At 34.8% G+C, this 13,262-nt stretch overlaps 2 protein-coding genes across 3 annotated transcripts in view; one reads left to right on the top strand and one right to left on the bottom strand.

Annotated features, from left to right (window-relative positions):
- Snapc3 (small nuclear RNA activating complex polypeptide 3) overlaps positions 1-9,800 on the top strand; it is a 32,692-nt gene extending 22,892 nt beyond the window's left edge. The window contains exons 6-10 of the mRNA XM_076845960.2: positions 1,752-1,834; positions 3,129-3,293; positions 6,496-6,603; positions 7,700-8,158; positions 8,832-9,800. Of these exons, the coding sequence (XP_076702075.2) occupies positions 1,752-1,834; positions 3,129-3,293; positions 6,496-6,603; positions 7,700-7,847 (504 nt within the window). The 3' untranslated portion in view covers positions 7,848-8,158; positions 8,832-9,800. The remainder of the gene's footprint in view (positions 1-1,751; positions 1,835-3,128; positions 3,294-6,495; positions 6,604-7,699; positions 8,159-8,831) is intronic.
- Positions 6,835-13,262, bottom strand: part of Psip1 (PC4 and SRSF1 interacting protein 1) — a 46,811-nt gene continuing 40,383 nt past the window's right edge. The window contains exons 16-18 of one of the 2 annotated variants that reach the window (XM_076845957.2): positions 12,037-12,132; positions 9,014-9,181; positions 6,835-8,177 (exon numbers count right to left, since the gene is read on the bottom strand). In XM_076845957.2, coding sequence (XP_076702072.1) covers positions 12,072-12,132 — 61 coding nt within the window. In that variant the 3' untranslated portion in view covers positions 6,835-8,177; positions 9,014-9,181; positions 12,037-12,071. Of the gene's footprint in view, positions 8,178-9,013; positions 12,133-13,262 lie in introns of both variants that reach the window. The other variant, XM_076845955.2, reaches the window with a different exon arrangement.

The raw sequence follows: 13,262 nt of genomic DNA, 5'->3' as shown, positions 1-13,262 counted from the left end.
GCTCCATCCTTTTTCCCAAATGCCAATCCAATAATGAGAATAAGGTTTTGAGAAAAAGGAAAAAGTGTTATTGTGTTGCTAACAAAGGACAAATACAGGGACTTCTGTCTCAGAGACTGTGATTTTGACTCTCAGGGGAAACCAGAGGACTTTTAGAGGTGATTTAAAGGCTACATTTCAGCTGTGACTTGTCAGAGATCATGATTCATTTGTAGACTTTCAAGATAGCCATATCTTTAGTCTTCTGGCACCTTTCTGAAGTCTGAATTACTTTATTCCTGTGGTGTGTGTGTGTGTATGTGTGTGTGTTTAAGAACAGATAACTTGGCCTAGAACAGGAAAAAGGGTAAGCTTGCTTTCCACCAGGGTTAGTGAGGGAGCAAGGGAAGAAAAGAAGTGGGGGAAAATGTCAGTTTTAAAATAAGCTGCAGTGGCAAAGCAGCAAGGGTTATGTTCAAAGCATGAAATGGACCCTCATTACACTTTGTTTCCAAAATAAAACAAGTTATTCTGTCAGAACTTTTTCGACCCGCGTTTCCCCACTTTGAGATTTCTACAAGTATACTAAGTGATAGATTTTGTTGTAGCAAATATGGTATTAAATACATCATATCTTTTTATCTCCACAACAACCTGTGAGGAATGTGATGGCTTTTACTTTAGAGGAAACAGGGTCAGTGAGATTTAGTGACCTATCCAAGGTGAAACAGCACAACCAGTTGTGTCTGTTGCCAGTGTAAGATGATTTACAAATGGGGAAATAAAGATTATTAAGAAGGAAAAATCAGAGCTACAAAGAAGAGAAGTTATAGTATTAGGTTAAAATTATTTTAATATCTGAAACTTAAATTCTTGCTTTTGATTCTCACTGCAGTCCTTGTAAAATACCCTAGGAAATAATAATATTCTCACTTTATAGGTGAAGAAACTGAAGTCTGAAGAAAGATTATTATGTACCTAGAATCACAAAGATAGTAAGTAAGTGGTAGGTTAAGGAAAATAATTCAGATTCTCTGATGCTAAGCCAGGGGTCTGTTTCTACATATTGGTAAAGGACAAATCTAATAAAATGATTCTTAGCTCTGGTTGCATATTTTTCCTAGAGAGGTTTGGAGAAATACTTATGACCTGGGCCTCATATTTAGAGGTGCTCATTTAATGAGTCTGAGGTGAGACTTGGTCTTTGATATTTTTGTGATTCTGTTATGCAGTGAAGATTGATTGATGGAAAGTCTGATAGATTGAAAGTTAACTGTAAAAAGTTCAGACCCCACTACTGTGCCTACTACTATGGTACCCAAGGAAAGATTATTTTAAGAATAGAAATTTCAGCAACTCTGGAGGTGGAGGCAAGAAGATAGCAAATTCAAAGCCAGCCTTAACAACTTAGCGAAGTCCTAAGTAACGTAGCAAGACTGTGTCTCAAAATCAAAAATAAAAAGGGCTGGGAATATAGCTTAATGTCTCAGTACCTGTCCAGTCCCTGGTACCAAAAGAAAAAAGAAAAACCACCTCTAGCAATAGGGTAAAATTGAAAAAGCCTTGAAAACTAATGTAATACTTTTTGCCTTGAAAACTAATGTAATACTTTTTGCATAGTAGTTTCCCATTAAATTTTAGACAAATGTATGACCTGAGTTTCCAGAAGTTGCTTTAATATATGTTATCTTATGCTATATAAATTATATATACTTAGATCAATTCCATAATTAAGAGTAGGCTTTCTCTCAATACCATTTGTTTTCTTGTAGGACCTATACAAATCAGCCTTCTTCTATTTTGAGGGAACATTCTACAATGATAAAAGATACCCAGAATGCAGAGATTTGAGCAGGTATAGTTTACAAAAATTTTCTCTAAGTCCTTTCCTTTTTCTACTTCTAAAAACAGATAGCTCCACAAATCCTATTATTAGTCCATTAAGGATCTTCGCCAAGGAATTTTATAAATTTCATATTGAAATTACACATATCTAAAAAAAAAAATTAGGTCCAAGACTAAGATTTTATTAGTCTCCAGTTTTTATGTTTAAACTCTTTCTTCTGCTTGTTCAGAAGATACTGTTGTTTGCCCTAGGTGAATGAATATATAATGGTGTTTTGGTATTTAACATAAAAATTTACCTCTAGTACCATTTTATTTATTTATTTTTTAAATATATATTTTTGTTGTCGGTGGACACAATACCTTTATTTTATGCATCTTTATGTGGTGCTGAGGATTAAACCCAGGGCCTCACACATGCAAGATGAGTGCTCTACCGCTGAGCCATAGCCCTAGCCCACCTCTAATACCATTTTAATTAGACCATACTTCCATTATCAGTGTCCTCATGGTAAGACCCTACATTTGTATTTTTTTCTGAGCAGTTAATATAAATGCTTGCTTTATAGCCCCCACCCTTCCCACATTTTTGTGGTACTGGAGATCAAACCCAGGGTGCTGTACCACTAAGATGTGTTCTTAGCCCTTTTTATCTTGAGACGGTCTCACTAAGTTGCTGAGGCCAGCCTCAAACTTGTAGTCTGCTTCAGCCTTCCTAGTAACTGAGATTACACATGTGTACCACTGTACTTGGCCTCAGTATATATTCTAGTACAGCAGTTCTCAAACTTGGTCTTAGCTCCCCTTGGTCTTAGCTCCCCTTCATGGGGTAAAAAGTTGAGGTTCCCAAAGAGCTATCACTTATGGGTTATAACTGTATCTATTGTATTAGAAATTGTGAAACTAAGAAATATTTAAGATAGTTAATCTGGTTACATTTACATTTTTGTGAATACATTGTCCATAATAAAATGAGAAGAGTAGCATTGTTATGTATTTTGCATTTCAAGCTGAAGTGATAAGGATCACCCAGCCTCCAGTAAATTGGTTGGTTGTGAGAGGATGAGAGATAAGGCTTAGTATGATTTTGACCTCAGGGACCACACTTTGAGAACTGATACTAACAGATGAAGAAAATTCATTGAGTCTGATTCCAGAATGTATATACTGATATGGTCTTCCTGTCGAGGTGGCATCTGTTCAGTTAATTGGATGAGCCAGCTGATGTGAAATTCAGCTGCCACTAATCCTTTCCTAATTTCTGTGGAGCAGTGATAGATTCTGGCATTTTTTTCTTTCCTCAGAACTATCATTGAGTGGTCAGAGTCCCATGATAGAGGATATGGAAAGTTTCAGACAGCTAGAATGGAAGATTTTACCTTCAATGACCTGAATATTAAGCTGGGTTTTCCTTACTTATATTGTCACCAGGGAGACTGTGAACATGTTGTTGTCATTACAGACATAAGGTAAGTGGTAGCACATTTTGTTATTCAATTTTCTTCTCTTTATTTCACACTATAAAAGCACAAGTAGGTTTTTTTTTTTTTTTTTCTTTTTTAATAAAAGGAATCATCACTGCAGCTTGGCTTGGGAGCAGCAAAAAATGTCTTATTTTCCATGTAGTGACCAATTCTTTGTGTCCATTTGCATCTTCAAGAGATACTTATTACTGATTTAAAAATCTGTAAATTCTTTTAAAAGTTTCTCCATTTGTATATAAAGTGTTGTCATCCATTCTGTATATCATGTAGGCCCTTTGCTTTATACATGTTGCTACTATGTGGATATTCCTAGGTTTCTATTTTTCATTTTTCTCTCTGTGGTGCTGGGGAATCAAACCTGAGACCTCATGCATCCTAGGCAAGTGCTGTATCACTGAACTACACTCCCAACCCTAATTCTTAAGTTTTTTGTCTTTTTGCTAAAACTCAAAAAGAAGAGAATTGGAGCTGGGTATAGGCATATGCCTGAAATTCTAGCGACTTGGGAGACTGAGACAGGAGGATGGATTGCAAGTTCAAGTCCAGCCTCAGCCACTTAAGAGACTCTAAAAATCCAAAATAAAAGGAACTGGGACGTAAGCTCTGTCAGTGCCCCATGTATGAAGCTGGGTTCAATTCCCAGTATCGAAAACAGAAGCTGGGCGTGGTGGTACATGCCTGTAATCTTAACTCCGAGACTGAGGCAGAAGCAGTAAAGTCCTGCTTTACTGCTGCTTTGATTCATTCTGAGACTAAATTTTTCATGGAACAGATATACCTGCTTTTATTATACAAATAATAGGAACTGATGCTTCTAGAAAGTCCCTTTTTCTGCTTTCAGGTCTTAGTGATCAGTCTCTAAAATTTTATATCCTTATTAATCATTCTTAGGAAGCTACCACTGAAAGTACTTCACAAATAGCCTTGATAAAGATGTAAGATGTGTGGTAAGGCCTAAAGAGAATTATTTATTCTAATGGAAAAGTGAAATCCAACATGATAGATCCAGAGACTGCAGCCGGATGCTTGGAGAACTGAAGAGGCATGTGTGAGAAGAAAATAGACCCAAAGAACTTCCTTTTGTTGTTTAACCCTGATATGTTGTTCCCATTAAGTCAGAAAATAGAGAACTGAATTAGTGACATGTACATTGCAAGTTAAACAAATGGAAACATGAGAAACTTAGTAGTTAGAAAACAAAATGTTACACAATAAGTGAAATTGTAAACTGGGCACAGTAGCACATGCCTGTAATCTCAGTAGCTCAGAGGCTGAGGCAGGAGGATCGCAAGTTCAAAGCCAGACTCAGCAACAGCGAGGCTCTGAGCAACTCAATAAGCCCTGTCTCTAAGTAAAATACAAAATAGGTTGGAGATGTGCTCAGTGGCCAAGTGCCTCTGAGTTCAACCCCCATGTCCCCCCACCCTCCCCCCAAAAAACAAGAAGAGAATAAATTGTGGGGCTGGGGTAGAGCTCAGAGGTAGAGTGCTTGCCTCATGTGTGAGGCACTGGGTTCAATCCTCAGCACCACATAAAAATATAGTGCATCCATCTTTAATTGTATGACTTAGGTGGATTAAATTAAGAATGGAAGAAATTTTCCCTAGTGGGTGAGGCAAGATCCAGGAGAGATAACTTCAGATTTATTTGAAATCTGACTAATTATGGTATATTTGTTTGGTAATATATAAGCCTACTCTTCCATTCAAAGGAGGAGGAATGTGCTTGCCTTATGACAAAATAAGATGGAAAGGGGTTGAGGAAGCCTGGCTCTATGGTAGACCAGATTAACTAGCATGTCTGAAGCTGGGTTCAATCCCAGCACCACCAATAAAAAGGAAAAAGATGGAAGATCACACCCACTGTTCTCTGAAGGTGTGGGCATACTGCTGTAACCAGTGTCATTCCAAGGCTGTAGAAAAAAACATGGCACTTAAACTCAAGGGAACGTGTTGATGAATTGGTCAACAAAAGAAACAATTATCTGTCTCAATGTTAAGGAAAGGCAGTTTATAATTCAGGTCATTTTCATCTTATAGGTTGATTTAACCATTTAATGCCATTCCACAGTACGAGTCTTTATGGTTTAATCATTTTTTTGAAGTTTTCATATATTGGTATCCTTTTTTAACCAAAAACAAATAATCAAGTAAAAAATCAAATTTGATAGCCTTGCAGTTCTTTCAGTTTTCAGAGGAAGAGAATTGGTCCATTATGGTTTAAGGCATTTACCCAAAGCCACGCAGCTGATAAGTAGAAACTGACTTCAGATTAGTAACACAAAGATGTTGTGTCCGCCAAGAACTAAAAAATATTTTAAAAATTCTCTTGTTAAAAAGAAAAAGAAACTAAAGAAGAAACTGACTTCAGATTAGTAACACAAAGATGTTGTGTCCGCCAAGAACTAAAAAATATTTTAAAAATTCTCTTGTTAAAAAGAAAAAGAAACTAAAGAGAATTTTTTTAATATTTATTTTTTAGTCTTTGGCGGACACAACATCTTTGTTTGTATGTGGTGCTGAGGATTGAACTCGGGCCGCACACATGCCAGGTGAGCGTGCTACCGCTGAGCCATATCCCCAGCCCCCAGATTAGTTTCTTAAAACCTAAGTTTCATAGCTCTGACACCTAAAACTAAAATCCCACTGATTTACATACCAGGAATGAGATTTGGATTTTTAGTGGAGACAACAATAAATAGACAACGTGATAACAACCAGTTAATCTAGGTAAAGTATCACTGAGCAGCCTTGCTTAAACTAAGTACCCACCTTTTAATGGAACAAAGTTGTAAGCAGATCAAGAATTAGGATAGAATATATTTAAGATATATAAATATATCTTAACTGATAGCTCCAGTGCCTATTAGTATGGGAACTTGGAAGTCTCACAGGAATGAACACCTTGCTCTCAGACCCCCCCCTCCCTTCTCCCTTTGCATTGCAATGACAGTTTACTTCTTTGCCAGCACTGTAATAGCAGTAGTGACATAGCTGTGAGAGTGGTCCCCCTATGGTCAAACTGGGAGTATCTTGTTAAACACAATTTGGTCAAACCTGGTAGAACAGTCAAGTTTCCCTAATTTTTTTGTAATCAAAAATTGGAAAATGTATCTACTATGTCCCTAATACTGATTAAGAGATAAAAATTTGCACTTTAATATCTTCATTTATTTTCCAATGAACAGGCTTGTACATTATGACGACTGCCTGGATAGAACACTTTATCCCCTTCTTACCAAGAAACACTGGCTATGGACCAGAAAATGTTTTGTTTGTAAAATGTACACAGCTAGGTGAGTAATGTGTATTTTTTTCTTTTCCTTTTAGAAGTAATACTTTGCACTTTTTGTTATTTGTTTTAGGTAGTACTAGTAAAACCAGGTAGTGAGTTTGTTTTGTGAGATCCAAATATGGGTTTCTTAAAAAATTTTGCTGTATGTGATTCTGCATGTTTAGATTACATTGTGTTTCTTACTGTAGACCAAAGTAAAATAAAGTTCGGAAACTACTCAAAATAGGAAGAATTTAGTACCTTAAAAGTTTATTTTGGATTCCCAACCACAATATACTTAACAAAACTTTTTATTAAATAATGTGATGCTGAGGATTGACCCAGTGCCTCACACATACTAGGCAAGTGCTCTACCACTGAGCCACAACCCCAGCCCCAATAATACACATTTAAAGGATCAATAGAAAAACAAATCAGTTTACCAGATCAAGATATTAAAAGCAAACATTCCATGAAATGGAGACTTCAATTAGACTGGAAAGTAGTATTTTCATCCTGTGAACAGTTAACATTCTCAATCCCAAAAACAATCTCACTTGAATATCACTATGCACACATTCCCTTGTGTCTAATTTAGAATTTAAAACATTTGTGTTTTCAGAACAACAGTACTAATATATCAGTTTAAAAAAGGAATTGTTTTCAGAAGTACACATATTAAAATTAGAACAGTACATGTGGGACAATATAACATAATTGTAATCTAAACAATTTGATATATTCCAATATAACTGGAAGAGTTTGAGGTTTGCCAGCATGTAGAAGTGTTTTTTAAGATAGGAATGCTAATCACCACACAAAAAAAGTATATTGTTGCAAAAAAAAAAAAAGTATATTGAGTCTGTGTGTTTAAGATTGCCTTTTAGAAGAAATAGAACATGTCTGGAGGACAGGTTATATCATAGCAAATGTATGCTTTTGAGTATACATTTTGAGGTTTTTCTACTTACCTTTAAAAGGAAGTTTTACAAAGCAGCAGTATTAGTGTTAGGGGCATGGACTGATAATAGTGGGAATGTTCTGTTTACGGGTTATAGCATGTTGAGGCATGAAAAACTTGATTTATAATGACACACATCTTTTTCTAAAAACTACAGATGGGTGACAAACAGTGACAGTTTTGCACCAGAGGACCCATGTTTCTTTTGTGATGTTTGCTTCCGAATGCTCCACTACGATTCAGAAGGCAACAAACTGGGGGAATTCCTTGCTTATCCTTATGTTGATCCTGGAACCTTTAATTAAAAACAGGTCCAAATATTTAGAAAATGCTAAATTATTTCACTTAGTATTTATTCCAGAGTATATTTATTTATTGCTTTTTACTCGTTTTAATTTATCTTGTTGAAGAAGTACTTCATATATTCTGAATATATTAATCTTTTGTCACATACACAAATTCTGATTCTTTTCTCCCAATCCATGCTTGCCTATTCATTCTGTATCCTGAGTGTTTTTTGCTAATGATAGAATCAATGATACATCAAGCGGTGGAAATGTTTTGAAAATTCTTTGAAGAATGTGATTGCTACACCTTCTACCATGAGGCTTCCAAGGTAAAGATCCTTTAAATATCTGTAATAAAAATTAGGAAGAAGTTAAAAACAAGAGTAATTGTTTTATGAATAATACAAGAATAACTACTGTGTCATTCAGTGGTCTCTTTTGTGATATTATATCTTGATATGAATAAGCACACAAGACATTCATGTATCTCCCTAGATACATGAGTAATGAATGTAAAAAGCTCAAGTATGTACACATCTCCACAGTATTTAAAATAAAGCCTCACTTCTTGAAATTTTGTATATATCACAAATGTTATCGGTTTAAAATGTCAATTTAAAAGAAAATAGCAAATTGGGTATTACCATGGAGATAGGGAAAAATCAAGATCCAATGGATTGAGCAATAATACTCAATAATATGTAACAGTTTTCTCAAAAAGAGGGAAAGAACACTTTTCTAACCCAGCTCTTCCATTCACCTAATCTTATAACTTACGGAAAAGTTTTTTTTGTTTTTGAGGTGGTGTTTTGCTATGTGGTTCAAGCTACTAGCTTGAACTATCGATCCTCCATCCTCAGTCTCCCAAGTAGTTGGGAATACAGGAGTCTACCACACACCTAGCTTGAAACAAACTAAAGTTTCCTGATAAGAATATTCTTAAGACTTTAAGAAATGCTATAAAATAGATTTTCACTATAATTTTTACTCTCTCTCTCCTAGGTTATATTTAAATTCAGCTGAATTGTACATTTCTTTGGATGGCTGAGAAAAGACATTTACCATAGAAATCAAAAACTGATGAAGCCTGTAAGCCTATTTCAAAGACTGACAGTGAAGTATGATTCATGGACTTAATGCCACATATACAATATTAAGTTGAATGATATGGTGATGACAAGTACCTGTTTCTGGTATGTCTAGAGGTGTTTTCATTCACTCATTCAATCAGTAGAGGATCAGCATAGGCATAGAGAACTAAAGAGGCCCCTCCATGGCTGCCTTACATTGTGCCTAAATTTTTACTTTTCCTGTATCCAGTGGTGCCAGTAACATTGAACAGATAGAAAATTCTGCTGGAAAATCATAGATTTAAGACAAATGAGTGATTTACCCACTTCCTAAAAGTCCACAGGTAAAAGTTTTGCATTAATATGCTTTAATTTTCATTTCATACTCTCAAAACAGCAAGTTAATTATCATAATGCATTCTTATTTTATTACTTATTGAGAATGTTATTCTATTCTGATAGTTCAACTTATCCAAAGAATCTACTATTGTTTCCTGGTGAAACTGACAAGAACCAGGCCATACCACAATTTGCCAGTGTTACTTATGTGAGTATCCCATCAAGTTAAAAACAACAACAAAACACCCAAATCAAAAACAGCCTTTCTTTAAGCTTATTTCAATCTATTAAACACACCATACTTTACACCATGAATTATGATATAATTATGATATACATCAATGAAGAAATAAGAAAATGTCATGAACTTAATTTTGATATAATAGAAGATACATGCAAAAGATCACTAAAAAAAGCAGTTAACTATTTCTTTTAATATTTTTCTCAGGCTTCAGATTCCTTTAGGGATAATTAGACACTGCAGTTTTACTGGGGGAAAGATCAGTCATTAATGTTGGACAATTACACAAGACAAATATAAACATAAAATTTTGCCTATTAATGGCTTCTTCATTTCTTAAGGGTTATCTATTTCTAATAATCTCTAGTCAACTGAACAATTGAGGGGGAAAAAAAAAGCCTTTGCTCTCATCCAGAATTAGATAGCAGACCTCCTGCTGACCGTACATCTTTAACCAGGTAAGTGGTATGGGTAGGAACATCTTTAGTTTAAAAAATTATATCTCACTAGATACAATAGCTGAGCCCTAAGATACTCTGATCAAATTATCCATACAAATTCCCAGTCAGGTTCTCTGATTCAAGCAGCTGAGAAACCTTCAGCAATCAATTACTCTTCCAAAATGTTATCCAGTGATCAAATAGCACAAAATGTGTCGTTCAGATTTTACACATACTTTTTTGGCGGGTGGGAGTTAGCAACCTTATTGAAAATTATCTTATCTCTTAGCTAAGGAATTTAAACCAAATATTGCCAATGCCTTAAAGGTCTTGATGACCTTTTTTGGTGAGTCCTGAGAGTGGCAGTTATCCATGAATCACCTACGACAAAGAATATTTCAAAGAAGGTTAACTGGTTAGAGCAAGGTGAGCCTTATATTCTCCAGAAGTTGAATATTCTGTGGCTTCTTGGTAAAACTATAGATCTGTTTGGGTCATAGGAAAAAAGGGGAGGGAGAACAAAAAAAAAATATTTCCTTTATTTTTAAACCACCTTGTGCTTATATTTAGTTAACCCTATATCCCCAAACAGGATCAATAACCAGATAACTAAAAAATTATTTCCTTAAACTCTTAAAACAGCAAAGAAGTAATTTACTAATGGAGTTTGATAGAAAAATTCTTTAATCAAAACAAGTTTACACATTTGACACTTATGGCTCAACTAGAATAAATCTAAGTTAAAACTGTTAGGACAAAACAGATGACTGGTGTATATATAATGTAATAGCAGAGTTCCCTCAAAACAGTGGGTCTTAGCGCCGTTGTAAGACTTCTAAAAAGCAAAAATTCAATTATCCAAATAATTCAAGTTGTATAGATGAAAATAATTATCAAGAGATCAAAACTTACAACACATGTTACAAACACTGGTATTAAGTCATTTTCCCATATTCATAAGAGTTTCAAAACGTATCTACTACCTACCTATTGAAAACCACCAACTGACCTAATATTTAAAATATCTTAGAAATGCTATCCTTTAGTTAACAGACTATTAAATTTTGTGTTAACATTGATTCTTCCAGATTTAGTCCATATACATCAAAATACAGACTTGTCAAATACTACCTTGGAGCAACTAATATTTCTATTTTTTGTAACCCTGTTACATATATGATATAGAAATGAAAATACAAATTCCCTTCTAATATAGCCACATTTTGAAATAGGTTTCTTTATATAGCATTTATTTATATTTACCACATAAGCATCATGGATTGACTTTTTTTCCCAATTAAAAAAATACTACTTTGTGACTTCCTTAATGAATGTGACTTAAGACATTTCTCAAAAATAAACATTTTCAGTTTAAGTTATTAGTGCCTGTAAAGGATCTTAAATGGTTGAACTCTAAAATCAGATTCATTCATATACATATATAATACCCAGTCTGTTCTCTGCAGGAAAGTCATGTGCCTTCACTAAATTCCCAGCCACAAAATTAAATTATCTTAACATAAGTTGAACATAAGTTGAACCTCATAGAAGTCAGTTTGATGTCAATTGGATAAAAAGGAATACAGATGATACTGTTACAAAAAAGCAGAATGGAGCACAATGTGGACTGATATTAAAATTAACTTTTGATAAAAAAAGGAGGGAGTGAGTACTTGTATAGAAGTAACATTTTATCAACCATAAAAATGCTCAACTTCTACAAAACCCACAGTGAAAAGACAGTCTGTCCAAGATTTGTAAAAACTATGCACAAAACCCACAGTATTTGGGAAAAGAGGATTTATACAAGTAGCAGTTTAAAAAATGTAACTGTTTTACTACCAATTACACATTAACATACACACACTAATTGAAAATATGCTACAACCATATCTGGAAAAGCAGTTTAACATTTCTAAGTGGATTACCCCCCAACATTTACTGTATAATGTAGCTGTTAATACTGCACAAGTACAATAGCAATAATGTTTAATTACTTTTAAACAAAGATAAAGGGATTATCTCCCTCAAAACAAGTTGTAGACATCAAAACCTATGCTTATAAAAATTTAAAACTTTCAGCAATCTAAATATTTCAAAGGAAAACCATTACAAACTTGTCAAATGTTCTTTATATTCCAGGTATGTCAACCTAGTTATCTAGTGTAGAATCCTTCAGAGATATCTCAGTCTCTCTCTCTTCACCGGATGGCCTAAAGAAAAAAGGGGAAAGATAGGTTTGACAACTGAGATTAGGGTTTTCTCCTAAGGAAAAAAGGCATTAAATCTGCATTACATTTTTAAAACTACCAAAACATGAAAACAATAAACCTTGTTATTTAAGACACATCATCTTTTTCAAAATTTTACCCTTCTACCTAAAGTAATTTGAAGATCACAATAACCCAGGAAAGCATAATAGAAAAGAAGCCTTTCCTCTAGTACCAGGAATTGAACTCAGGAGCACTTGACCCCTGAGCCACATTCTGAGCCCTACTTTGTATTTTATTTAGAAATAGGGTGTCACTGAGTTGCTCAGTGCCTTGCTTTTTTTGCTGAGGCTGGCTTTGAACTTGCCATCCTCCTCCCTCAGCCTCCCAAGCCATTGGAATTACAGGTGTCCACCATGGCGCATGGCAGAATGAGAATTTTTTATCTGTGATGCCAACATACATAGACAAGATTTTTTAATTACACAATTTGAAGGGATGCTTGATTCCACATCCTTTGAACAAACAAAAATTTTGGACAACTACAGCTGTATAGGATTACAGTATAAAATAATCAATGATTCTACATCTAAATTGTTAATGCATTTATCCTTCCACAATTGAAGGAATTTTGAAAGCAAGACATTAACATCGTATTGGGGCTGAGAATACGCAGCTCAACAGTAAAGCACAAGAAAAAGCCATGTAGAAAGATAGACCGGGGAAAACCGTTTTTTATAGAATTCCCACCTAGCTCCATTTTCTTGAATACAGTAGCAAATTATTTGTATACTAGCTTTTGGGGATTTTGGGTACCGGGGAGATACCTCTCTTGCCAATTTACAATTTCCTTATTGAATTCAAGGATTATGTGATCAAACTCTAATCACCCCTGCTGATGCTATATAGAGTGCTTACCCTAGGTTCTACCTTGAGTACTAAATCACCTTGGTAAAGTATTGTGGTCAAAAACTTATGATTACAAAAAAAAGAAAAGAAAACATGATCCAGGCGCTACTCTGCACACCTAAGTCACTCTGAGTCAGGAGTATCACTGGAGCCCAGGAGTTCAAAGCCAGGTTGGGCTATACAGCAAAACCCCACCTCAAAACACACACACACAGACCCATTAA

Source organism: Callospermophilus lateralis, chromosome 2, assembly GCF_048772815.1.
Source record: "Callospermophilus lateralis isolate mCalLat2 chromosome 2, mCalLat2.hap1, whole genome shotgun sequence".
Taxonomy (NCBI): Eukaryota; Metazoa; Chordata; class Mammalia; order Rodentia; family Sciuridae; genus Callospermophilus; species Callospermophilus lateralis.
This window is presented reverse-complemented; position numbering and strand designations above follow the sequence as displayed.